The following is a 27,304-nucleotide window of genomic DNA, read 5'->3' on the forward strand; positions in this document are numbered from 1 at the left end:
CCCCACCATACCTGGCTAATTTTGTAGTTTTAGAACAGATGGGGTTTCACCATGTTGGCCAGGCTGTGTCAAACTCTTGACCTTAAGTGATCCACTCACCTCAGCCTCTCAAAGTGTTGGGATTAGAGGCGTGAGCCACCACGCCCGTCCATTTCACAAATATTAAGCACCTACTGTGTGCCAGGAAGTGAACAAAACAGACCAGTGCATTGGAGGAATATGATGGTGATGCCAGGGTTCCCTGGTTGGGAAGCTATCCACTAATGCTCGTCTAGGGATCATGACAAATCACATGGAAGAAATGACAACAGGACAAACTTCCTCGGGGTTGGGATTATGGGATGTGCATCCACTGATGAAGTGCTAACCAACCCCCAAACCCTGCTACTTCTGCAGGGGCAGGCTGCTGAGCCTGCGAGACCCACACACCATGCCAGGGGCCCCGTCTTGGTGAAAAGAGAAAGAATTCAGAGGTGCTGCTGCTTTTAGTATGAGTAATTTCTGTGTGGTCTGGGGCAAGGTACTATACCTCTCTGATTCTGACTTTTTTTTTTAAAGGAAGGCATTCCTCTAGTCCCTCAATTGAGGCTGAGAATACCCGCCCTTGCCCAGTTCATGGATGATGAAGCTGCTTTTTCCTAAGACCTGGGTGAGATGGTCAACAATAAAGCCAATTAATCAGCATCTTGGTGGCTCAGGCCACTGTCCCAGCGCCTGCTCCCAGAGGAGGGCCCAGAAGCTCCTCACCTGTTGGTCTCCTGCCTGAGCTCACCCAGCTGGAGGCTCAGGTGCTGCTGGTGGGGCTGGGCCTCCTGGCCAGGTCCGGCGGCTGGGGGATAGCCCTCTTCCGCTTCATCCATGTCCTTATCTACCCCTTCAGTCTCACAGGTAGGCTCAAAGTGGGCTCGGAGCTCTGGAAATCACACAAGACATGACCATGGTGAGCAAACCAGGCCAGTGGGGCCTGGGGTCACAGACACCCAGGTCAGCAAACCGGGCTGTTCGGAAGCTGGCCCGGCCCGTGCCATGCTCCATTAGGGGACTGCTGACTTTACAAATGGAGAGGAGACTGTTCCATTTGGTTCTCTGCAGCATAAAGTTGATCATGCCAGTTTCCAGAGGAAGAAACTGAGACTTAAGGATATGAAGTGAGCCAAGGCCAGCGTTCAAAAGGTACAACCAGGCCAGGAGCAGTGGCTTACAGCTGTAATCCAAGCACTTTGGGAGGCTGAGGCAGGCAGATCACTTGAGGTCAGGAGTTTGAGACCAGCCTGGCCAACATGGTGAAACCCCATGTCTACTAAAAAATATATACAAAAATTAGCCAGGGCCAGGCGCAGTGGCTCACACCTGTAATCCCAGCACTTTGGGAGGCTGAGGCGGGCAGATCACAAGGTCAAGAGATCAAGACCATCCTGGCCAATGTGGTGAAACCCCGTCACTACTAAAAAAATTAGCTGGGTGTGGTGGCACGCACCTGTAGCCCCAGCTACTGGGGAGGCTGAGGCAGGAGAATTGCTTGAACCCAGGAGGTGGAGGTTGCAGTGAGCTGAGATTGCGCCACTGCATTCCAGCCTGGGTGACAGGGCAAGACTCCGTCTCAGAAAAAGAAAAAAAAAAAAAAGAAAGAAAAAAAAGAAATAAGTACAGCCAGGCTGCCACCCAAGCCTGTGCCGTTTTACTACAGAAGGTGTCTGCTTGGAGTGGGAGAGGAATTAAGCGCTGGGATTTCCCAAGCCTCTCCTGCAGCCGAGCCTGGGCTACACAGTGCATTCAGGAGGGTGGGCCGGAGCCAAACGGCAAGGGGCCGAAGGAAAGGGGGAAACCATGATGGCAACAGAATGGGCTGTAAAGCTTCCCTTAGCAGGAAGAAGTTGCCAGAGAAGGAGAATCAACTTTGGTAACATTTCAAAAAGGAAATCGACAAAAACCAAAGATTTCTGTAACTACTACGTGATGATTCAGAGAGAGGAATCTGAGCCACTGTATTGTCAATTATCCAGGAGACATTCCTGAGTGCACGATGAAGGGGATACCAGGGGACTGGAGGATCCTTCCCCTCTGGCCCCATGCTCCCTTTTAATATTATTTATTTATTTATTCATTTTTATTGAGACAGAATCTCACTCTGTTGCCCAGGCTGGAGTGCGGTGGCGTGATCTCGGCTCACTGCAACCTCCGCCACCCGGGTTCAAGTGATTTTCCTGCCTCAGCCTCCCGAGTAGCTGAGATTACAGGCATATGCCACCAAGCCTGGCTAATTTTTTGGTATTTTTAGTAGAGACGGGGTTTCACTATGTTGGCCAGGCTGGTCTCGAAGTCCTGACCTCAGGTGATCCGCCCACCTCGTCCTCCCAAAGTGCTGGGATTACCGGCATGAGCCACCGCGTCCGGCTGCATGCTCCCTTTTGAGACCGTGAGTTAGAGTCTATGTGCAGCCACCTTCATTATGCTTCGGGGACACGTAAATACAGCACCATGAGATGCTCTCAGAACTACAGAATCAGCCCTGGAAGAGGTCTATGACAACATGCATTTAATTCCAAGGAAGTAGATAACCAAGATGGAAAAGAGAAAAGCAACAACTGTTGAATGAAGAGGATATTTCTTATCTTTTCACGGCCTAAAGCTGACCTTGACCACAAAGGGGGCGCTCACCTGGGATGAGAATGGTGACCGCGGCCTGCACCGCTCGGCGGATGATGTTGTCCATCGCGAACATCCAGTGGGGCCTAATTAAGTGGTTCCTCAAAATTTTATTTACCTAAAAAAAAAAATAAAATAAAATCACAAAAATCCAGATTTCCAGTGCATTGCACGGAGAATCACGGCAACCTACACTCATCCTCTGGGGGGCCGCATGCAATCAGCCAGTTCACCCAGATGCCATTTCCTGGACATCATTGTTTAGGAGGAGCTGCTGAAGCTTGGGATTCAGGTGTATACAGTTAAGAAGAGATGGGGGCTATGGGAGGAGATGGTAACTGAATTCCACAATCTGGTGTGTTCCCTAGGGCCAGATGGAGCACTTACGGCATCCTGAAACCCGAACAGCACCAGGTGAATCTGACTGATGGACGAGCTGTCAAAGTCCAGGTCCACCTTGAGTTTTGATATTGTGGTCGCCATCACCCGGTGCTCTGGGGAGCGGATGAAGTCCCTCAGGATCCCAATGATTTGCTTGATGTGGCCAACTGAGAGATGCAACTCTTCGGAACTCTGACAACACACACAAATCATTTTCATTGAGTCAGACAGAGAGCAAGAGTTCAGAACATACTGGGGGAAACACGGTCCATTTGCTAAGAAACTTGTGGAACTCCCAGGTGAGAAGGGGTCTCTGTTTGTTCCCTCCATAACCTTCCTGTCAGGGTTCTGGCCCCTTCTCCCTGGTGGGTGCACAGCTAAGCCCCTCTGTGAATGGCTTCCTGTTTAACCCCTTGTAAGAGCCCCCATCAAGGCCATAGACATAGTTCAGAGCGGAGCAGCGGCCTCTTCCTAAAAGGCCCTTTTCCATCTGAAATAAGGGAGGGGGCCGGGCATGGTGGCTCACACCTGTAATCCCAGCACTTTGGGAAGTCTAGGCAGGTGGATCACCTGAGGTCAGGAGTTCGAGACCAGCCTGGCCAACAAGGCGAAACCCCATCTCTACTAAAAATACAGAAATTAGCTGGGTGTGGTGGCGGGCACCGTGTAATCCCAGCTACTCGAAAGGCTGAGGCGGGATAATCACTTGAACCTAGGAGGTGGAGGTTGCAGTGAGCCAAGACCACACCACTGCACTCCAGCCTGGGCGACAGAGTGAGACTGTCTAAAAAAATAAATAAATAAAGATTAAAGAACAATAATAATAAATAAACTGAAATAAGGGAGGGGAATCGGTTTGCCAGTCCTGTGCCCTAGTTCAAAATCAGATATTTTCACCCATAACCACTCTCCCCAAGGTGGCTGTTCTCCCAGCTTCTGAGGGCAGCTCCAGCATGTCCTACAGCTGGGGATTAACTCCAGGACTCACAACTGGATCACGAGAGGCCAGAGAAGGTGCTTCGGGCTTTCTGCTACAATCTGGCTGGTTTTCACCAGGGGGCAGCACCGCCCCACCAATGCCTGGAATCACTGCAGTATCTGCAAATTCATGTTTCGTCAGAGCTTTTTTTCTTTGTATTTTCTTTTGTTTTGTTGGGGAAGGGAAGGACGTTAGGGAAACATTTACAGTGGTCACCGTAACTATGCAGATATTCCAGGGCGGCAGGAACCGAGATCCCTGATTGGACCTGTCTGGGGACTGGGACCTGGGCAGAGGGAGCGGGAAGCGTCGGTGCCCTCCCTCAGGCAAATACCTGGGCCACACACTCCTGCAGGTTGGAAGCCACCTGGTTCTGCTCCTCCCAGAGGATTTTGTACAGGATGGCACGGCGCTCACTGTCCTTGCGTAGCAGGAAGAGGCCCTGGTCCCTGTCCTCCGGGGACGAGGCTAAGCCCCGGTCTTCCAAGGCTGAGCTCTCGTCTGGTACACTGTGGACAAACACGTGTGACAATCTCTGCGCGTGCCGGGACACTGTCGCCAGGAGTGTGTCACGTTAGGACGCCCTGGAGAAGGGCTGAGAGGTAACTGCGATGCAGTCCCTGTGCTCAAGAAGATGAAACTGCCGGAGGAAGGACAGACATGCGGTGTTCTGTCAACCCCCACAGCAGGGGGGAGAGCAGAAGGAGGGGGAGGCGGGGTGAAGGAGCCTCCCAGGAGACGGGGAGGAGGGAGGGAGGGAGGGAAGGGGGCAAGCACAGAAGGAGAGGTGAGGGAGGAGAGGTGAGGGAGGGAAGGTGAGGGGGACAGGGGAAGGACGAAGAGAGAGGAAGGAAAAGGAGGACGGGAGGAGGAGGGGCCCAGGAGGAGGAGGGGGCCGGAAGATGAAGGGACACAGCGGGCAAGGGTGAGGGGGACAGAGAAGGGGAAGAGGAGAGAGAAGGGGAAGTGTCGAAGGAGAGGGGAGAGAGAAGGGAAGAGGAGAGGTGGGGGAGGGCACATGTGGGGAATGAAAGGACAGGGAGGGAGGGGAAGGGACAGCAAGTGAACGAAGCGCCCTCCTTGCCAGGATGGGGCGGCCAGCCACCCTACTGCCCTGCAGAAGGGAAGCAAAACCCCTCAGCGGCCATCTGGTTGGGACCAGGGAGGTGCCCTGTGGCAGAGGACTACCAGCACCCTTTCGGGCCCGCAGCGGAGGGACAGGATATGGGTGTACCTGAGGAGGTGGCCAAGGTGGTGCCTGGGTGCCCGGGTCCTCTCAAAGAGTGTGTCAGGCTGGGCGTCGGAGTCTGGGGAGACAGAGCTGTGCTCGCTGCTGCTGGTGGCCATGGGCTCCCCCTGTGTGGGCAGGGCCAGGACGACACCGCGGGGACCTTCTGTAGGGGGACAGCCAGACACCGAATGGGGAGACTCAGAGAGGGACAGGGTGGGGCTGAGTCCCTAGCAGCCCCTCAAGCCCAGGTGAACTGCCCAGGCACCCAGGATCCTGTAGAAATGTGGGTCGGGCGGGGGACGGGCCCCAGGTGCTGTATTTCTACTCAGATGCATGCAGTCAGGGGTCCCTCATGGAGCAAGTTGCTGAGCCACTCACTCTGTGGCAGCTTCTGACCCCAATCGGTACCAGGGAAAAGAGGACAAACTGCTTCCTTTTCAGGGGCCACTCTTACATCATTGCCAGTTAGGACTTACTGCCCCAGAAGGTGTCACTGGACTTCAGTGGCCTGCAGGACAGCCACCTCAGGCAAACCTCCCTGACACATCCTTTAATCAAGGTCAGTGTTGGCACAAGATGGTAAGCCAGGCTCCAAAACTGAAGCCCCAGGCTCTGCACATGGGGAAGACGCAGAACCCAGCTGGGGTACCTCTTGCCTCCCCACTCTCTTCCCAATCCCGAAGGAACAACTTCCAGCAGACGGCAGCCCAGTCACCCAGAGACTCCCTGGGCCTCTGTCAGGAGATCGAGGTGCATTTATTAGCTGGATTTTGACAACCTCCAAACCTACTGCACAGGCCCCGTCACTCTTCACAAAAATGGGCATGACGTGAGCAGCCCAGGGCTCCGGATAGCCAGAACTCTTCCTCCTGAGCAGCAGAGAAGCCCAGCGCCCAGCATTCACGTGGCCAGGGTGCTGCCCCAGCTGTCCAGGGAGGCCTCACCTGAGGGCTTGAAGGCAATTCGGTTCTTCTTGCCCTTGTTCACCTGCCTTAAGAAACCCTCTCTCAGTAGCTCAGCGGTGGTGGCACGTTTGTGGGGGTCAGGCTCGAAACAGGATAAAATGAAGGCTCGGGCTTCAGCCGAAAGGGCTTCTGGAATCTCAGGGTGGATCTTAAACATGCCCACCTGCATTTAAGGGAGAGGCAACCAATGTGTCAGTGAGGCCTTGGGTGAATTCGGGTATCCACGTCTCAGTCCAAAGCTCCTGTACACCTGGCATCCCCGGACAGGCATAACCCATGCCCCTTTGCAACATCATGTTCTCGTCCTCCCACCCCGAGGTGGAGTCCATTTCCCTCTCCCTGGCATCTTGTGGCTTCACTTTGACCAACCGATAGTGACAGAAGTGACATGGTGAGAGTTTCGGGGCCTGGGCCTTAAGAGGTCTTGTGGCTCCGCTAGTCACCCTTAAAGCCCCGAGACCACCACGCAGAGAGGCAACCCAGGAAGTACGACCCTGTGGAGAGGACGCCCCAGCCATCCCAGCTGGAACTGCCGTGAGGGAGGGGCCTCTCAGGCCCCCCTGCTCCACCAAACCACCACTTGGCAAAACCCACAGAAGAGCCAACAGTCAGCTCAAAGAGGCATGAGAAAAAGTCATCGTTTTAAGCTTCTGAAATTTTGGGGTAGTTTGGTACATAGCAGTAGAGAACTGAGATGGGACTTGGGCCACAGCCTAGGGCGGCATGTCCTCTAAGAATACTCAAAGGCATCTGTTACCTAGTCCCTGACGCACAGGGTCCCCAGGAGATGCCTTTAATACCTCTCAATCCCTCTGCATCCACAGCCCAGATTCCCAGCCTCCAGCTCAAAACCACAAGCAGACAAAACCTTGAGGCTGCCAACGTATAGACAGGTAACTAATGGCTCTCTGTCCCTGTGACCTGTAGGGAAGCAAGAGTTGGTTCTGAGCTGTCACATCTCGCTGTGACACGGACATGCTTCCATGACATGTTACATAGCCCCCTCCTTCATAACTGTTCCCAGTAGGGTGGCCCCCTCATCTTTTTAGGAGTTGTCACCTTCAGTTTCACAGTCTACCCTGTGTCTTTTCCAAGCCCACCCAACAATCCAGGCATGGAAGCTGTTCTGTCCTCCAGACCCACACCCATTCCCAGCTCCTCAGAGCTCCTGGGGGCTGGCTTAGCCTCCACAAGCCCCGCCAAGTGAGCTCAGGGTGCTGCAGAGTGTAGAGGGCTGGGCCTCCCGACTTCCTGTCCCCAAGGCCCTTGACCTGGCAGCCACGGCCATGTGCTGTTTCCAACACACCGCTCCTCCTGGCCAGGCTGCCCAGCTCAGGAGTTACGGATTCGAACAACACTAAATGCTGGGTGAAATCCCACCCACCGCCAGGTCTGAAATGCAGGGCGCCTCACAGGTGGCTCCTCTCACCTGAGCAGTAGGGAGGTTAAGCTGGCACTGCTCACAGGCACTAGGGGTACAAAGACCAACATTCAGGCAAGAACATGAAGAAAGGGTGGCCTCTCCCCTGGCTCTCTGAAAACAGCAAATGTGGGCAGCATGCTGACACCCGGCCGGGATGCCCTCTTTAAGGGTGCTTTGCTGTGACCCAAAAGCTCCTCGTATTGGTCTTCTAGGGCCACTGTAACAAAATACCACAAACTGGGTGGCTGAAACAACAGGTGCTTATTGTCTCACAGTCCTGGAGGCTGGAAGTCCAAGATCCAAGTGTTGACAGGGCCAGGGACTCCTGAAACATGTAGGGAATCCCCCTTTGCCTCTTCTCGCTTCTCGTGGTCTGCAGGCGGTCTCTGGCGTTCCTTGGCTCCTAGATGCACCCCCTCACTCCTCTGCCTCCCCGAGGCATTCCCCTGGGAATTGTACTTTGTCTTCTGAGCATGTGTGTCTAAATCTCCACCCCCACCCCCCAACTTTTTGAGACAGGGTCTCACTTGGTCACCCAGGCTGGAATACAGTAGCATGATCATAGCTCACTGCAGCCTCCAACTCCTGGGCCCAAGGGATCCTCCTGCCTCAGGTTCCTGAGTAGCTGGGACCACAGGTCTGCGTCACCACACAGGCTAATTTTTTGATGTTTTGTAGACACGGGGTCTTGCTATGTTGCCCCGGGGGATCTTGAACTCCTGGCCTCAAGTGATCCTCCTGTGTCAGCCTCCCAAAGTGCTGGGATTATAGGGGTGAGCCAATGCACTTGGCTCAAATATCCCCCCTTTTTAAAAGACACCAGGCTGGTCCAAGTGCAGTGGTGTTTGCAGCTAGTTGGTGACAACCAGTTACAGATTTCTTTGTTCCTTCCCCACTCCCACTGTTTCACTTGACTAGTTAAAAAAAAATAAAAAGAAAGATTTAAAAAAGAAAAAAAAAAGTACAAAGACACCAGTCATACTGGATTAGGGCCCACATTCCAGACCCCATTTTCATTTGATTTTCTTTGTAAAGACCCTATTTCCAAAGGTCACATTCTGAGGTACTGGGGGTTAGGACTTCCATATATCATTTTTGGGTGACATAGTTAAATCTGTAACAGTCCCTTCAAGGGAAAGAGAGTTTCCTTTGTTTCAGACACTGCCCAGAAGTTTCTTGAAAGTTTTCTAAAGGATTGAAGGATCCCAGAAATAACACAGGGGCCATTACTTATTTAATAATAACTTTCTCATTGGCAATGAAAAGTGACTTCATATGCCATCCAAAAAAGTCAATACATTTTCAAACCCTTTGTACAGGCTGGGCACGGTGGCTCTCACCTGTTATCCCAGCACTTTGCGATGCGGAAGCAGATGGATCACTGGAGTTTGAGACCAGCCTGGCCAACATGGTGAAACCCCACCTCTACTAAAAATACAAAATAGCCAGGCATGGTGGCCCATGCCTACAATCCCAGCTACTTGGGAGGCTGAGGCAGGAGAATCGCTTGAACCTGGGAGGCAGAGGCTGCAGTGAGCCAAGATCGTGCCACTCTACTCCAATCTGGGTGACAGAGTGAGACTCTGTCAAAAAACAAACAAACAAACAAAACAGAGACTTTGTACAGTGAATTAGCTAAACAAAAACAAGGGGAGGCGGGGAGCCATGCATGCCCCGCGGAGGAATCGAGCCAGTCACAGCCTTCAGCTCTCTCCCTGGTTTCCCGGAAGTCAGCAGCAGGTCAGAAAGCAGCCGGCTGTGGCTCTCAGGTGGGCCTCATGTTTTTCTCGTCACCAGCTGCTGTTTATTCCAACGCTGCCATGGAAGCTGCAGGTCAGATCTACAACAGCCCCAACAGGGTCCACCGCACACGGTCAAAGTGCCGAGGAAAGTCATCGCTGCCTTCCAGCCCAGGAGCTGAGGGTCCTCTTGGGATTGCAGGTGTCAGAAGACTCTTGTCGACTTGAGGTCTTGGCCTTGGCTCTGAACCCAAGCAGCTGATAGGAGGGTGAGAAGCTCTGAGATCCTTCTGCAGGGGCCTCGCCAGGCTGAAGAGAGCAGCCAAGGCACCCAAGCAGGCAGCACTCAGGACCCATTGAACGTGCTGCCCTCACCTCAACCAGCAGAAACCTGCACTCACACCTCCAAGTTCCTTCTGCCCAAGAGACAAGCAGAGAGCCTGGCACAGACACAGGCCATGAAGGTGCCATGTTTGGCAGAGAAGCCAGGAAGACGCCTCTGGAATCGTGTTCTATCAGGGCCGTGTGCACACACTGTGGCCTCATCATCCATAAGCAATGGCCATTTGGCCTTTTGTGACCCTGCTGTCTCAAGGCAGTGCTCCATGGAAGGTCAGTGCTGGTAACGGCATCCTAGGGCTAGAGCCCTGCATTAGTCTGTTCTCATGCTGCTATGAAGAAATACCTGAGACTGGGTAATTTATAAAGGGGTTTAATTGATTCACAATTCCACGTGGCTGCGGAGGCCTCAGGACATTTACATCCATGGCAGAAGGCACCTCTTCACAGGGCGGCAGGAGAATGAGAACCAGCAAAGGGGGAAGCCCCTTATAAAACCATCAGATCTCGTGATAACTCACTATCACAAGAACTGGATGGGGGAAATCACCCCCATGATTCAATTATCCCCACCGGGTCCCTCCCACAACACGTGGGGATTATGGGAACTACAATTCGAGATGAGATTTGGGTGGGGACATGACCAAACCTTATCAAGCCCCTTACATGTTTCTAAGCATACACGGGCCAGAAGCTGCACACCCGACCTTGGGTACACAAGGGTGTCCTGGCATCAGCTTCCCGTGAGGTCACAAGGAAGGACATCCCTTTCCACTGTCTTGGCTGCTCGGCAGTAAAACCCCCACCCGCAATGCTCAATCTGCACGATGTTGGCCCCAGCACATGGGCTGCCCTTCCTGTTAGCTCGGGGAGGGTTATTGGAATGATAAGGGATATATTTACCTGATAGCCCAACTCCCACCGCTCCAGAAGCCAGTCAGAAACCTGTCCCCCAAAGGCACAGACCCCACATGGCCTTTGAGCCTTACCCACTGTAAGAGCAAACATGAAGGGAAACTAAGGGGCTGGATTCTCCCTGTTGAAAATAAGGGGAAAGGACCCTCCTCCACCCCACCCAGCTTTCTTAGAGCCTTGACTTGAGAGAACTTCTAACTCTAAGGTTCTTTCTCTGTGTCCGAGACATATGTGAATCTTTTAAACAGCTAAATAAGACTCTTGCCAGAAATGTCTTTTGCAAGGACCTGGAAGCCATCTCTTTGAAATGTAATCATCAAAGAAGATAGGGCCTCTATCTCCTAGTTTCCTTTTTCTTTTTTTTTAAACTTGTCATCTTTTATTGATTTTTTCATAACTCTGCTCTCCCCACAAATAGGAAGGTAGGTTTCTAGCTTTGATGGTGGCTTCACTCCAAAACTACCTACTGTCTTAAAGATATGAGAAGTTTACTGTTTTTTTTTTTTGTTTTTTGAGGTAGTGTCTTGCTGTCACCCAGGCTGGACTGCAGTGGTGCAATCTCAGCTCACTGCAACCTCTGCCTCCCGGGTTCAAGCGATTCTCCTGTTTCAGTCTCCCGAGTAGCTGGGATTACAGGCATGCGCCACCACGTCCAGCTGATTTTTGTATTTTGTATTAGAGATGGGGTTTTACCATGTTGCCCAGGCTGGTGTCTAATTCCTGACCTCAGGTGATCCACCCATCTCGGCCTCCTAAATTGCTAGGATTACAGGCGTCAGCCACCGTGCCCGGCCTATATTTTCCTTTGGATGAAGCCAAACAGTGAACACCAATGGTCCCCCCAATCACCAGGTGAATCTAAGATGAGCTCCTTGTGACAAATGGCACCACCAAGTTGTCTTACTTGAGGACTAGTTACGGTTTCTCTTGAGAACACAGATGTCGCGGGTTGTGTCTACTCGGCTCTATGAAATGGTGAGATCGCTTTCCGTCTTTGCAGTCTCAGTGGATTGCCTGTGATGCATCTCACATTCTGGTTTAATGCTTATCCAATTAAAAAACTGTTTCCTTCTCTCCTACCTTTGTGGAGAGGTTTTCTGGATTGGGAGGAGACTTTGTTTTTAACTCTACTTCCCAAGCACGCCCAACCTCAATCACGGAGCATGACTTACTTTGAACATGGCTGCCTGCGGCTCACCGAGGTCATGGAACGGAGGCTTGCTGGTGGCCATCTCAATGATGGTGCAGCCCAGGGACCAGATATCGGCTGGGGCACCATACCCACGAGGCCCTTGGTCAATTATCTCAGGTGCCATGTACTGCAGGGTGCCTATTTGGAAAACAAACAAACAGACTGTGGGTACCATATTGCTCAGAAACTAAGTGGCCTGTAGTCCCAGCTACTCGGGAGGCTGAGGCAGGAGGATCACCTGAGCCCAGGTGTTGGAGACCAGCCTGGACAATATAGCAAGACCTTGTCTCAGAAACAAAACAAAACAAAAAACCCACCACTAACTGTGAAATGAATGGCTTCACGAATGGCAGATGGAGTCTTGTCCCATGCATAAATAACATGGTTGCTTTTTTTTTTTTTTTTTTTTTTTTTTTTGAGACAGAGTCTCGCTCTGTCTCACAGGCTGGAGTGCAGTGGCATGATCTCGGCTCACCGGAAACTCTGCCTCCTGGGTTCAAGTGATGCTCATGCCACAGCCACCCAAGTAGTTGGGATTAGAGGTGCACACCACCATGCCCGGCTAATTTTTCTATTTTTAGTAGAGATGAGGTTTTACCATGTTGGCCAGGCTGGTCTCTCTGACCTCAGGTGATGTGCCTGCCTCAGCTTCCCAAAGTGCTGGGATTATAGGCATGAACCACTGCTCCTGGCCTGACTGCATATTTCTTTGACCGGAGACATGCAACATGCCTTCCTTTAATACTAACCATGTGGAGAGAGGACTGCCTGGCCCCTCAAAGGACAAATGGCGCAATTCAGTCAGCACATATTAGTACATGCCAAATACAGGGAAGCCAGAACGTGAGAAACACAGCCTGATGGTAGGGAGCTGCCTAGTGGAGGAGATAGAATGCTGGCAGCAGTAGCAGTAATGGCAAAATGTGGTAGGTGCTAGGACAGAGAAATACACAGAAGGCTACAAGAACATTAATAAAATAAGGTTTGACTCTCTGCCTGGTTCGGGTCAGGGAAAACTACGGCTGTGTCCATTTGGGTCTCTGAGGAGTAAAATGCCAAGACGAGATGAGACATATGAGAGATTTATTGGGGAAAAGGTCTCTGAAGGACAAAGCGGGAGGGAGCAGGGTGGGCGGGGCCGGCTGCGGACCACACGGCAGGTCCAACACCTGGGAGCAGAGGGGAAGGCAGAATCAGGAAGAATCTGGGATGGGAGAGCAGCCCGTAGAGGGCTTCAGCCAGGCCGCTGGGGAGTCTGCAGCCCAAAGTCATCCACTGGAAGAATCCCACCTGGGTTCTAGCACCCCTGCCAGGCTCAGGCCTTGGTGGGGAGCAGCCTGGGTAAAGTGTAACTGCTGGGTTGGTAGCCGGGGCTGTCAGGGAAGCAGGCTCCTGCTGTGAAGGCTGGAGAGCTGGACGAAGGGGATCATGGGTGTGAGATAGATAGCGGGTCCAGGGAACAAGCGATGTCTGACACAGGGCAGGGTATGGGAATAGTTAAGGAGGCAATGGCAAGGGCACAGGCCCAGTGGCAAGCAGGGTGGGCCCAGGGCTCTGGCTTTGGACGTGCTCTTGTGGGTCACGAGCTACCAGAGGTGTGCCACAGAGAAGGTGGTGATCAGCTGTGACGGCGGGAAGCTGAAATGTTGTTGAGGGGAGACAGCACACGGGGAGGTCAGTCAAGGGCTCTGCGAATAACATCCTTCGTTTTCCTCGAAACTCAGCCTGTGCAAAGGAGACATGTGAAAGTGACAGCAGCTACTGGGGGCTGGCAAAGAAATTTAGAAAAAGACAGCAAAGTCAGAGATGACCTTGGCCACGCATGAATAGAACACTGAAACCCAGAGAAATTCAAAGGCCTATCTCAGGATTACACAACCAAAGGTTTAATCAATGAAAGCAGGGCCAGGCATGGTGGCTAACGCCTGTAATCCCAGCACTTTGGGAGGCCAAGGTGGGCGGATCACCTGAGGTCAGAAGTTCGAGACCAGCCTGGCCAACATGACGAAACCCCGTCTCTACTAAAAATATAAAAATGCAAAAATTAGCCAGACATAGTGGTGGGTGCCTGTAATCCCAGCTACTCGGGAGGCTGAGGCAGGAGAATCCCTTGAACCTGGTTCGCAATGAGCTGAGATCGCATCACTGGCACTCTAGCCTTGGCGACAGAGCGAGACTCTGTCTCCAAAAAAAAAAGAAAGCAAAGGGCACACTGGCTATAAAGTTTGGAGAAGCTACCTCCTATGTCCCCCCTCTGGAAGATCCTGTGTCTTATTAGCATTCTTCCCATGCCCATTTTAAATACTCTAGGGGGAGCTGTAAAGGATGGAATGTCCTGTGATGATGGCAACATTCTATTCTGTGTAGTTAACTATGGTAGTCACTAGCCTCATATATTTGACTGTTGGGCCCTTGAAATGTAGCTAGTGAGACTGAAGAAATGCATTTTTAAGTTTTAATTGTATTCAATTACAAGTGACTTAAATATAAATTTAAATATGAATTGGGTTGTATCAGTGAGCACAAGAGATCGATGAGGCACAAATGATGGCTTCGGTCTCCAGAGCTGATGCCCTGGCGGGGAAGTGTTCAGTGAGTTGCAGAGTTGGGCAACATGGCAGCGCATTACACTTGATGCCCTGTTAGGAAATCCCAGAGCCCCAAGAAGGGAACGTCCGGTGACACAATATCCCCTATGGGCTCTTGCTGCTGTAACAGAGGGAGAGGTCTTGGCAGGGAATGTGCCTTCTAACGAATCCCTAATTGAGGAAGGATCTGATACTGTGCTGCTTATGAAGCTACCCTCTCTCAGCTCTGCTCTGTGACGCTGAGTCTGGGACTCCGCTTCACCTGCAGCTCCCCATTAGGCTCTGCAACCAGGTGGCGCTAAAGAGAGACCCTGGAAGGATGCGGGAGGGAGCAGAGACCTACTGTGTGCTTGCTGTGGCCCTAAGCTTCGCGTTGGACCCTCAGTTGGCCCCAGTCTCCAGCTGTGTGTCACCCTGTACTTCCAGAACCAGCCTCATCTTGCCCCTCAGAGGTACCTGCTCCAGCCTGGTGACATTCCCTCCCAACAAGTTCTAATCTCACCCTCCCATTTGACCCCCAAACCCCAGGGGTGTAGGCTTCCTGATACCTCAGGGCCTCCCTTTCTGCCTTTTTGGTTTTTGGTAACCAGCAAACAGTTATTTCTATTAAATTCTCTCCGTGGAAATAACTGGGGTTATTTTTGTTTTTCTGCCTCGACCCTGACTAATATAATCACCGAATTTATTTCTTCAAAGAGCAAGAGAATACATTTATAGATGTATCCAGCAGTAGAAAAAAACGCTAAACCAAACATCAATGGCTAATTGGCTCTGGTCAAATAACTGTCCATCCTGGTACAATTATTTCATAATTGAAGTCTATTTAGTCTGCTTAATTCTAAATTTGGAGATTTTGCACAGCAAAGGAAACAGTCAGCAAAGTGAAGAGACAACCCACAGAATGGGAGAAAATATTTGCATAATACCCCTCTGCCAGGGGATTAATCACCAGAATATATAAGGAGCTCACACAACTCTATAGGAAAAAATCTAATAATTAGATTTTTAAAAATGGGCAAAACATCTGAATAGACATTTCTCAAAAGATGACTTTTGTAAATGGCCAACAGGCATATGAAAGGGTGCTCAACATCCCTAATCATCAGAAAAATGCAAAAACCACAGTGAGATAGCATCTCACTGCAGTTAAAATGGCTGATATCAAAAGACAGGCAATAACAAATATGGGCGAGGATGTGGAGAAAAGGGAGCCCTCAGACACTGTTGGTGGGATTGTAAATTAGTACAACCACTATGGAGAACAGTTTGGAGGCTCCTCAAAAAACTAAAAATAGAGTTATCATAGGATCCGGCAATCCCATTCCTAGGTATATACCCAAAAGAAAGGAAATCAGTATATCAAAGAGACATCTGCACTCCCATGTTTGTTGCAGCACTGTTCACAATAGCCAAGATTTGGAGGCAACCTAAGTGTCCACCAACAGATGAATGGATAAAGAAAATGTGGTACATATACACAATGGAGTACCATTCAGCCATTAAAAGAATGAGATCCTGTCATCTGCAACAAAATGGATGGAACTGGAGATCATTATATAAAGTGAAATAAGTCAGGCATAGAAAGAGAAACATTGCATGTTCTATTTGTGAGAGCTAAAAATCAAAACAATTGAACTCAGGGACATGGAGAGTAGAAGGATGGTTACCAGAGGCTGGGAAGGGCAGTGGGGACTGGGGGAAGGTGGGGATGGTTAGTGGGTACAAAAAAAATAGAAAGAATGAATAAGATCTAGTATTTGATAGCACAAGAGGGTGACTATAGTCAATACATTTTGGCTGGGCATGGTGGCTCATGCCTGCAATCCCAGCACCTTGGGAGGCTGAGGTGGGTGAATCACTTGAGCCCAGGAGTTTGAGACCAGCCTGGGCAACATAGCGAGACCCCTATCTCTACTAAAAGAGTATAAAAAATTAGTCAGGGTTGGTGGTGTGCACATGTAGTCTCAGCTACTTGGGAGGCTGAGGTGGGAGGATCGCCTGAGCCCAGGAAGTTGGAGCTGCAGTGAACCGAGATCACGCCACTGCCCTCCAGCCTGGGCGGATGGGAGTGAGACCTTGTCTCAAAAAAAAAAACCAACAACAACCACAACAAAAAAAAACTGTACATTTTAAAAAACTGAAAAGAGCATAACTGGATTGTTTGTAACACAAAGGATAAATTCCTGAGGTAATAAATACCTTATTTACCCTGATGTGATTATTACACATTGTATGCTGTATCGAAATAGTCTATATAATACCCCATAAATATATATACCTACTATATACCCACAAAAGTTAAAAATAAATAAATTTGCACATTTTTAAAAATATGGAGCCATGGTGAACAGCACTCTTTCTAAAGGCAAAGATTTAATAATGACATTCATATTAGTTATTTATTGCTGTTTAAGAAATGATCCCCCAAATCTATCAACTCAAACAACAAATAGTTAGGTCTTACAGCGTTTCTAAGGCTTGAAATCCAGGAGCAACTACCTAGCTGGGTGGACCTGGCTCAGGGTCTCCCAGGAAGTTGCAGTCCAGATGTCAGCTGGGGCTACAGTCATCTGAAGGCTGGACTGGGGCTGGAGGATCAGTTTCCAAGCTCCTTAAGGATAGAGCTAGTGGGGGGCTTCGGTTTTTCACTACATGGGATCCTCCACAGGACTGGCTTGAGACGTGGCTTCCCTCGGACAGAGTGATCCAAGAGAAAGAGGAATGGCACACTGCCTTTTATGACCTAGTCTCCAGGTCACACACCATCACTCCCACTTCTTCCTATTCATTAGAAGCAAGTCGCTAAGTCCAGTCCACATTCAACGGGAGGGAACTATGCAAGGGTGTGACTATCAGGAGGTAGGGATCGTTGGGGGTCATTTTGGAGGCTGCCTGCCACAAATCTGACTTCTGGTGAGCACTTGATGGCTTACCAATTGTCTCCACGTAGCCTTGTCCATCTGACTCAAACGACTCTGGAAGGTTGGGCAGAGGAAGCACTATGTACCGTTATTCCTACTTTACACAGGAGGCAGCTGAGGTTCAGAGAGGCTAAAGGATTCGCTTAGGCTAGAACCCATTGTCTTCTACCTCCAAGTTCAGAACTACACACCATGACGTCACTCATCCATATGCTACATCAAAAAGAAGCGCTGCTGGAAAAAAAAGCTGCCTGAATAAGAGCAGCACATGTAAGGATTTCCAAAGCCATACTGGAGCATCTTTCCATATAACTGGAAGGTACAGGGCACTAATGGAAAACTAGGTGCTCCATTTTATTCACTACTGTATTCACAGGGTAACCATCTACTCTCAGTACAGCCAACAGAGAGAGATGGACGCACACAACTATTTCAAATACTCAAGGGAACACTCCCTGGCAGGATCCATGTTGGGTGTGTACATCAGCTATCCCAAAGGCTGGATTCTGTCAAGAAAACCAAGTGAAGATGGCATTGTGGGGCATGTGAATCATGCACGAATCCTGGAAAATTGGTTTTCCTTAAATCTGGCTCTCATAGGCCAGGCACGGCGGCTGACACCTGAATCCCAGCACTTTGGGAGGCCGAAGCAGGTGGATGGCTTGAGGTCAGGAGTTCGAGATCGACCTGGCCAACATGGTGAAACCCCGTCTCTACTAATAATACAAAAATTAGCCGGGCACAGTGGCATGCACCTGTGGTCCCAGCTACTTGGGAGGCTGAGGCAGGAGAATCATTTGAACCCGGGTGGTGGAGGTTGTACTGAGCCATGAACGCGCCACTGCACTCCAGCCTGGGCGACAGAGTAAGACTCCATTTAAAAAAAAAAAAAAAAAATCTGGCTCTCTTGGAGCCCCATATGCTCCCTAAACTATATTTCCTCCAAGGTATGCCCTACCACACTGGTCACAGCCCACTACGGCTCTTAGGTACCTACACCAGGGCAGTGGTGCAGAGTTCAGAACAAGGTGACCAAGAGACCCACAGGCACTGACTCAGCCCCCCTAGGGCACAAAATCCACTGGGGACTCCTGGAGAATTGTCCAATAGGATTTTCAGATTACCAGCAAAGAAGACACACGGCAGAAGACACGAGTTTATAACTGAGGCCCAGGGACCTTCTAATCTGATCAAGGGGCTGAGAGAGTTGACAGAGTAGTTTAGGGGGGTGGTGCTGAGACAGCTTCTTTAGGGAGAGCTATGCTGGGCTGCCTACCCTCTCCCAAGTTACAGGATTTGGGGCAGGACTGTCCCCAAAAGGGCGTGGGCCCAGGGCAACTCAAGCCACTCAAAACCAACTTACGATCATCACATCTTCCATAGGCCCTTGGAGATACCGTTAGAGCCCAAATTTCAAGATTTCATATTAATCAAGTACAGAAAAGAAAAGTAAGGTACGATTTTCCCATAGTCCAGGGGACTACCCTAGTTGACCTGACCAAGGGATGAGCCTGGTGGGAAGGGGGCGCCACTGGTTCCTAACCCAAAGCCTTTGAAGGGGGCTTCACTGAGCCAACTCAGCTCCGTGTGTGTGTGTTCCTGTAGGTAAATTACACGGTGGACTGGCTCCCAAGGGAGCAAAGGTAACTTCCAGCAGCAGACAGGGGGCTGTAAGGTCTGGGGATACTGCCACACCCTCTCAACAGTGGGCTGAAGCTGCATGAACTCTGGACACCAGATGGGGGACCCTATTACAGAAATACTGGCTTAGGGTTTATCTTTTATTTTATTACTTATTTGATTGATCGACTGATTGACAGGGTCTCATTTCTGTCGCCCAGGCTGGAGTGCAGTGGCACAATCATGACTCCCTGCAGCCTCATTCTCCTGGGCTCAAGTGATTGTCTCACCTCAGCCTCCCGAGTAGCTGAGACTACAAGTGCGCACCACCACACCCAGCTAATTTTTATATTTTTCGTAGAGACGGGGCCTCACTATGTTGGCCAGGCTGGTCTCAAACTCCTGGGCTCAAGCGATCCTCCCGCCTCAGCCTCCCAGAGAGCTGGGATTACAGGCGTGAGCCACCGTGCCCAGCCTATGGTCTTCTTAAAAGGAATCCCGGGAGTCTCTCTCAGAACCTATTCTGGTTCCAGGGGCTGCCCAATAAAAAATAAAGGAAAAAGAAAAAAAGAAAAGGAATTCCTCCTCAAACGCTGTCCTCCACGATCTGAATCCCTCAACAGAAAGAGATGGAAGGAGGATGTGATGTCAGGGGCAAATGACTGGGAGGAGGGGGCGGTCAGCCAAAGAACAGGCTCCTGCCCACGACACAGGAGTTACACCCAGCGGGAGCCAGCGAGGGAAAATAACATCAGCCAGGCCCACAGCACGCAAAGCCAGCTTCCAACAGTGCTAGTCAAGTGACAACTGTCCCTGCCCCTGTCCTCTCCTTCCTGCAGCTGGTGATTAGGGAGAAAAAGCCAACACCCAGCTGCTGACCAGAGGTCACTGCCTGCAGGGAGAGGGGAGAGGGGTCTGACTTTTGAATGAGGACCAGGGCGTTGATCAGTATATCAGCCTGACTTTTTTTTTTTTTTTTTTTTTTTTTGACAGGGTCTGCTCTGTCACCCAGGCTGGAGTCCAGTGGCGCAATCGGCTCATGCAACCTCCGCTTCCCGGGTTCAAGTGATGAGTCCTTTTTAATTCTTGAATTCAGACTGTGTGCGCTCCTTCAAGTGTCATTATGACTTTCTCTGTTATGTAAGGGTGGCTGGAAAAGTCAAAGGAAAGAAATCCCACCCCGGACAGGATGAAAAGTGGGAGAGAAAAATCCAGTGGCTTTTGTGATTACACCCTTTGAGTCCAATGGGTTCAACACGTTAGTTACACACACAAACTCAGTTCTCTCAAAGCCTCTTTCCAGCTCTAATAACCCATGACTTCTAAGTACAAGTGAGTATTTAATTAGCAAACACTTCAATTGCACTTGCTATGTGCCAGGGACCAGTCAAAGCACTTCATCAGTAACTCACTTTAGCCTCATAAAAACCCTATGAGTAGGTACAACGAGCATTTCTATTTTACTTACGAAGAAACTGAGACACATGGAGGTTAAGTAATATGCCCAAGGTCACACAGCTAGCAAGTGGTTGGGCCAGGATTTGAACCAATGATGTTTGCAGCCAGACAAGAACAGAGTTCCTGTCCCAAGTTCTCCTTCTAGGTATCTACCCAAGAGGGCTGAAAACACATGTTCACACACGTTTTGTATGTGAATGTTCACAGCATCATTATTCACAGTGGCCAAAAAGTAGAAACAATCCCAAATGACTGTTAACTGGTAAATGGATGAACCAAATGTGGTTCTCCACACAATGGAATGTCATTCAGCCATGAAGAACAACGAAGTACCCATACACACCACTGCATGGAGGAACAGGACTCAACGTGCAAGAAGCTACATGCAAAACCCCACACACTGTATTCATTCCAAGCATATGAATATCCACAATGGGCAAAGCCACACAAACACAACAAAGCAGATGAGTGATGAGCTGGGGCTGGAGTGGGAATGGGGATGAGTACCAAGGGGCACGGGGTCTGCTAGGTTCAGACACTGGATCGTGGTGATGGCTGAGCAACTCAGTAAATTTACTGAAAAACAAAGAACTGTGTACTTCTAATAGGTGCTTTGATGATAAGTCAGCTATGCTTCGATAAGGCTGCTTAAAGAAAACAAAAAGGCGGGGCTGACCCTGGCTCTAACAGCCCTTCCTCCTGTTCTCGCAGGTTCCTATGTGTGGGCAAACCCTTCAGAGGAACACAGGGAGGGAGGGCTCCAAGCCAGGAAGTTACCTGAAACCCTCTGGCTCTCCTGCCAGGCAGTTACCTGAAACCCTCTGGCTCTCCTGCCAGGCTGAGCAACCACCACCCAGAGTTCTGCATCAACCAGCTGAGATTTCCTTACAGAACTGCTCTGTTTTGCAAAGAGCAATTATATGCGGGGGAATTTCCTAACCAAAATGAGACCCCTTCTTTATTATCCCCCAAACACCCCTGCATTCTTTTGCAATGCAAAATCCGTGCCTCCCCAAGCCAATTACTTGGGAAATCTGATATGCAAGGATGAATTATACATGTGTTTTCTTTGTGAGTTTGTTTCCTCCTCAGGGATGCTAATTATGAGATAAATTGTTGGGGGTTTGATGTCTTCAAATAACTCCTTGTCATATAAGAGCCCCTCTTGCTACGTATTGCCAAGCTAATTGGTGGCTTCCAAAGAGGAGGATACAAGTCATTTTCAATTAGGGTAGTAAAATGCTAAAAGAAAATAAAGTGCTAGTCATACACACATATTCATATACACATATTGACAGATGTATACATATATTTATACCAGAAACAATGAATGAAAATTCAATGCACTCTTTCTTCGAGAGATTCTGATAGTGTCCCTGCTATAGTATTTTCCCATTTTCAGGCACACGTACCTCCCCTTGTGTTACAAGTGAGAAGTCATTTTGTGATGTATTAAAATTCTCTTTAGATGGTGAATGTGTCTCCATTGTGGGTGTCCAGTGGCTGACACGCAACAACTCTCTCATTGACAAAAAGTCTTTCAAAGCTGAGACATTATTCACCAAAAATAAGACCCAAGCTGTCCACTCTACAGCTTTGGTGACTGCAGAGATAGAGAACAGTCACCTGTCTTTTATAGCCTATTTCAGAGCTATATTATTTTAAGAGCTAATTTTTTTTTTTTTTTTTTTTTTTTGAGACAGAGTCTCGCTCTGCCACCCAGGCTGGAGTGCAGTGACACAATCACAGCTCACTGCAGCCTCAACCTCCTGGGCTGAAGCGATCCTCCCACCTCAGCCTCACTAGTAGCTGGGACCACAGGCGCACACCAGCACACCCAGCTAATAATTACTATAATTACTATATAATATTATTATATACATATATATCATATATAATCATTATGTATTATATTATATATAACATATAATATATAAATATAATATGTAATAATTATTTATTTTTTGTAGAGATGGGATTCTCCCTATGTTGCCCAGGCTGGTCTTGAACTCCTGAGCTCAAGTGAGATACTCCTGCTTCAATCTCCCAAAGTGCCCAGCCTATGAAAGCTGTTTCTTTTTTCTTTTTTTTTTTTTTTAAGAAATGGGGTCTCACTATGTTGACCAGGCTGGTCTTGCACTGCTGGCCTCAAGTGATCCTCCCATCTTGGCCTTTTAAAGTGCTGGGATTACAGGTGTCAGCCACTATGCCAGGCCCCAGCTGTTTCATAATTCTATCAAGCAAGATCTTTGTGAGCTTTACGTTACTCCTTGGGGGACTATAAACCTTTACTTATTCAAAAATCAGTACTTCTTTCCAAGGATCAAAGTTCTTGTTATTAGTCAGGTTTAAGCAGGAATTTCCAATAGCCACAGGTACCTTTTGACCATCATTCTACTTATTGATCTTACAACTGTGAAACTAGCTGGTAATTGTATACTACCCTTTGAACCCAGTCCCTCTCAGTGCTCAAGTTATTCTATCACTGACACATGGACAAGAAAATCCAATTCCTCAAAATCACTTAGAATACCATATTCCCCAGGAAGAATTAGCCTCTCTTGGAAACACAATCATATCAAAACACAAGGTACCAGAATTCACTATGGTAACAGGCTATTTTTATGACAGACCAATAAAATGTCTTAATCAGTTGTCTGAGGAATATTGTTATTCAGCATTATCCACGATTTCAAATAATGTGCTATTAACTTTAAAGAGATGTGCTGCCATCATGCTGATTGGTTGAGTGACCTTCAGAAAGCCTCAGCAGAGGCCAGGCACGGTGGCTCTCACACCTGTAATCTATCCCAGCACTTTGGGAGGGTGAGGTGGGCAAATCACTTGAGGTCAGGAGTTCCAGACCAGCCTGGGCAACATGGTGAAACCTTGTCTCTACTGAAAATACAAAAATTAGTCAGGTGTGGTAGGGGGCGCACCTACAATCCCAGCTACTTGGGAGGCTGAGACACGAGAATCATTTGAACCCAGGAGGTGGAGGTAGCAGTGAGCCAAGATCCTGCCACTGCACTCCAGCCTGGGCGACAGAGTGAGACCCCGTCTCAAAAAAAAAAAAACAAAAAAAACAAACCTCAGAACCTCAGCAGAGCACTCCATCTACCCAACTTTTGGATGACAAAGAAGAAAGTAGGGCAATCTTGTTGCCACAGGTAGCTGGCTAGGTGCATCACTATGACAAAGTTAAAACAACTTGAAGCTGGGGACAATCCACTGTCTCCTTCAAGTATCAATTGCTCACTCTGCTCCGAGAAGGTGCTCACTAAGTAACGGATGAACAACCGCAGCTTGTGCAGAAAGCGTAACTCTAGGATGGGCACCCTGTGCCAAGCTTTGGTCCGCTTACCAGCAAAAGTCTCTGTGCAGGGGTTCACACCCGCAAGACGTTTCGAGGTCCCAAAATCGGAGATTTTCACCACTCCGCTGTAGGTGTTCACCAGAACATTATCGCCCTTCGGAAAAGAACAACATCAAGTGCTTAAAAGACATGCTGAAACGAACTCGTACGAAACAGATCTGGACCTTGAGAAATCGTCACAAGTCTCTGGGAAAACTAGACTTTGCATTTTGGGGATGGTTGTGCTAAATCATACCCCTCTGTCAGCCAGTCACTCAGCAGACACCACCGACAGCTCTCCTGATCTGATAGGAGCAAAGGCAACCTCGTCAGCTTAAAAAAGCAAGTACCTTTATGTCTCTGTGCACGATCTGGTTTTCATGGAGATACTTAAGGCCCTCCAGGATCTGCTTGGTGTAAAACTTGATTGTTGGTTCCTTCATCGGCCCCCATTTGGATCGCAGAAGAGCAGAAAGGCTTCCTAGAGACAGTCACAGCAAAAAACTTATCAGGAAGAGAAAGTTTCAATAAGAGTTCAGAGAAATAAAGTGAGGTGAGGTTTCTAACCTAACATAAGCGCTTACACCAACACCACTGATCTGGGCTAAATGCAACATGTTTCCTCCCCTCTATAGCTACAGCCAGGGAATGGACTGGAAGCGATTCAGCACATGAACCTGACCGGAGGCGGAGGGTGAACATGAACCCCTTGTGCCTCCTGAAATTCAGTGGGGCCAATTGTGGGTTTAGCTCTGTTCAGCTACATGAAGTTAGGAGGAGAGCGAAACAATGCTCTCTCAACTTGAGGGGCATGGCCTGCTGGCGTAGATAACTCAGGTCCTATGACACTTGTTTACAGCAGGTCTGTCTCAGCCATTCTGCTTGGGTCAAAGCCACGTTTTATACCTTGTCTGTAATCAGAGGTGGACAGGTCCAGAATGAGGGGCCCTTTAGGGTGACAAGGACTAGGACTGGAGGAAGTTGGGTCTCTCTGTCCTCAATGTGAGAAAGCCACAGTGGCAAGTCAGAGGGCAGGACTGTCTTGATCAACAACCACTTCCCCCAATTACGCTATTAAACACTGAACATTTGGGCCAAAAGAAAAGCTCCCTTCAGGATGCTGTGACCACGTCTCGAAGGACATCACGTGAGCTGCAGGACATCCTGTCCACTGGCAGGAACGGGCCCTCAGACATCGGCTGGTCTCAGATTCCCACTTACACAGTGTTATGGGACCTTGATCTACCTTGGTTTCCCCATCTGTAAAGGGGGATGAACACATCTGTCTCTAATTCTGTCAATACCCTAAAACCTAACGCCGGGGATGGGGTTATCAACTAACGTGAAGAGTAATGGGCCGGGCGCGGTGGCTCACGCCTGTAATCCCAGCACTTTGGGAGGCCGAGGCGGGCAGATCACCTGAGGTCAGGAGTTCAAGACCAGCCTGGTCAACATGGAAAAACCCCATCTCTACTAAAAATACAAAAATTAGCCAGGAATGGTGGTGTGCACTTGTAATCCTAGCTACTTGAGAGGCTGAGGCAGAGAGAATTGCTTGAACCCAGGAGGCAGAGGTTGCCATCAGTGAGCCAATATCGTACCACTGCACTCCAGCCTGGGCGACAGACAGACTCCTTCGCAAAAAAAAAAAAAAAAAAAAAAGAAAAGAAAAAGCAGCAATGGACAAGTTTTCTGATAGACTATGACCAACTTAAGGGGAAAACAAACTACTTCACTTATTCTAACATAACCCTGAAAATCTAGCCCACCGCCTGGCTCTTTTCTTTTTCTTTTCTTTTTTTTTTTTTTTTTTGAAGATGGAGTCTCATTGTGTCACCCAGGATGGAGTGGAGTGGTATGATCTTGGCTCACTGCAACCTCCGCCTCCTGGGTTCACGTGATTCTTGTGCCTCAGCCTCCGGAGTAGCTGGGACTACAGGCACATGCCACCACACCTGGCTAATTATTTGTATTTTTAGTAGAGAAGGGGTTTCTCCATGTTGGCCAGGCTGGTCTCGAACTCCTGGCCTCAAGTGATCCACCTGCCTTGGCCTCCCAAAGTGCTGGGATTACAGGCGTGAGCCACTGTGCCTGGCTGACTGCCTGGCTCTTAATAAATATACTTAAGACTCTTCCTGTAATAGTAGACTCTTAATAACTGTTGGTTGAATGAATGAAAGATTTCTAACTGAAGTTTTAACATCTGTATTCAGATAACTATTATTTAATTAAAGAGTTTGATTCATGATTTCAATGAGCACTTACTGAGCTCTTCTTCTCTGCCAGACAGAATCCACCCAACAGCCCACTGAGACAGCGTTATTGTTACTCCAATAATTATTACTCCAATTATCAGAGTCATTATTACTCCAATTTTACAGTTCATTTATTCAATCAGAAAACTGAGGGCACAGAGAGGTAAAACAATTTGCCTGAAGTCACACAGCTTGTGGATGGAGGAACTGACTCAAACTAGATGGTCTGGCTCCAGATCCCAGGAACTCCCCTCCTGTGCCCTATCTCTTGCATTCAGGGATTTTTGTGGATAAAACACTGATGCTTGATTTCATTATCAAAATGCTATTTTGCATCGTCACTTTTAACACCTATATTCCCTCTTCTGCACCCTTGTCCAAACCCATCTTTAAACTCCTAGACTGTGAAGGCCTTAAGGCCAAAGACTATGTTTTCTGCATAGACACTCAATGAATATTTGTGGGTTGAACAAACTGCATCGACAAACCAGAAATAGACCGCTTATAGGACATTTGGAAAGTATCCAACTTTCCAACATCTAAAAGGTCTGTTGCTTTTTTTTTTTTTTTTTTTTTTTTTTTTTTTTTAAGAGTGATGGGCTTTTGCTCTGTCGCCCAGGCTGGAGTGCAGGGCTGTGATCATGGCTCCCTGCAGCCTTGACCTCATGGGCTCAAGTGATCTTCCCACCTTGGCCTCCCAAGTAACTGGGACTACAGGTACCCTACAGGCCTGGCTTAGGGGTCTGTCATTTTGTAAATGGCAGGACAACAAATGACATCCATGTCGTAGTGATTTTCAGCATGTGAGACCAGAAGACAGCGACTACTCACCTCCAGGCACCTGCTCCATAAATATCTTAATGTAGCCGTTCTCTGAAACAGAGCCCAGGTACTGAACGATATTGCGGTGCTTAAGGTACTTGTGCAGGGCTATCTCCTCGTGCAGAGGCTGGGAATACCTATTGGGAAAAACAGAGCCAGGGTCACCTGCCAAATCCCAGGGACTCTAGACCCACACCTCACCTCTCACCAGGACCTGCCCCACTGCTGCCCATCCCTTCTTTCTGGAAACTTTCTCTCCTCTGGCTTCCATGAAACTACTCAACTTCCCATCTGTACAATAGAGGATAAGCCCAGCCATGCAGGGCTGCCAAGGGCCAAGGCATGTCCATTTCCTTAAGCACTTAGTGGAGTAGCTGGCGTGTGGTGAGTATTCAATGAATGACTGCTATTGTTACTACTGTTATCGTTCGGGCCTGAACCCACCAACCATTCTTTACCTCTCTCAACAGCCCCT

General features: G+C 49.1%; 1 protein-coding gene across 3 annotated transcripts in view; it reads right to left on the minus strand.

Moving 5' to 3' along the window:
- Positions 1–27,304, minus strand: part of MAP3K15 (mitogen-activated protein kinase kinase kinase 15) — a 154,527-nt gene that overhangs the window by 8,909 nt on the left and 118,314 nt on the right. For all 3 annotated transcript variants that reach the window (XM_063634965.1, XM_055267563.2, XM_063634966.1), the window contains 10 exons: positions 26,839–26,966; positions 24,103–24,233; positions 23,762–23,867; positions 11,791–11,948; positions 6,182–6,365; positions 5,241–5,400; positions 4,341–4,515; positions 3,034–3,219; positions 2,659–2,764; positions 748–913 (listed from right to left, as the gene is read on the minus strand). In XM_063634965.1, coding sequence (XP_063491035.1) covers positions 748–913; positions 2,659–2,764; positions 3,034–3,219; positions 4,341–4,515; positions 5,241–5,400; positions 6,182–6,365; positions 11,791–11,948; positions 23,762–23,867; positions 24,103–24,233; positions 26,839–26,966 — 1,500 coding nt within the window. The remainder of the gene's footprint in view (positions 1–747; positions 914–2,658; positions 2,765–3,033; positions 3,220–4,340; positions 4,516–5,240; positions 5,401–6,181; positions 6,366–11,790; positions 11,949–23,761; positions 23,868–24,102; positions 24,234–26,838; positions 26,967–27,304) is intronic.

The sequence above is a fragment of the Symphalangus syndactylus genome, chromosome X (genome assembly GCF_028878055.3).
Source record: "Symphalangus syndactylus isolate Jambi chromosome X, NHGRI_mSymSyn1-v2.1_pri, whole genome shotgun sequence".
Classification (NCBI taxonomy): Eukaryota; Metazoa; Chordata; class Mammalia; order Primates; family Hylobatidae; genus Symphalangus; species Symphalangus syndactylus.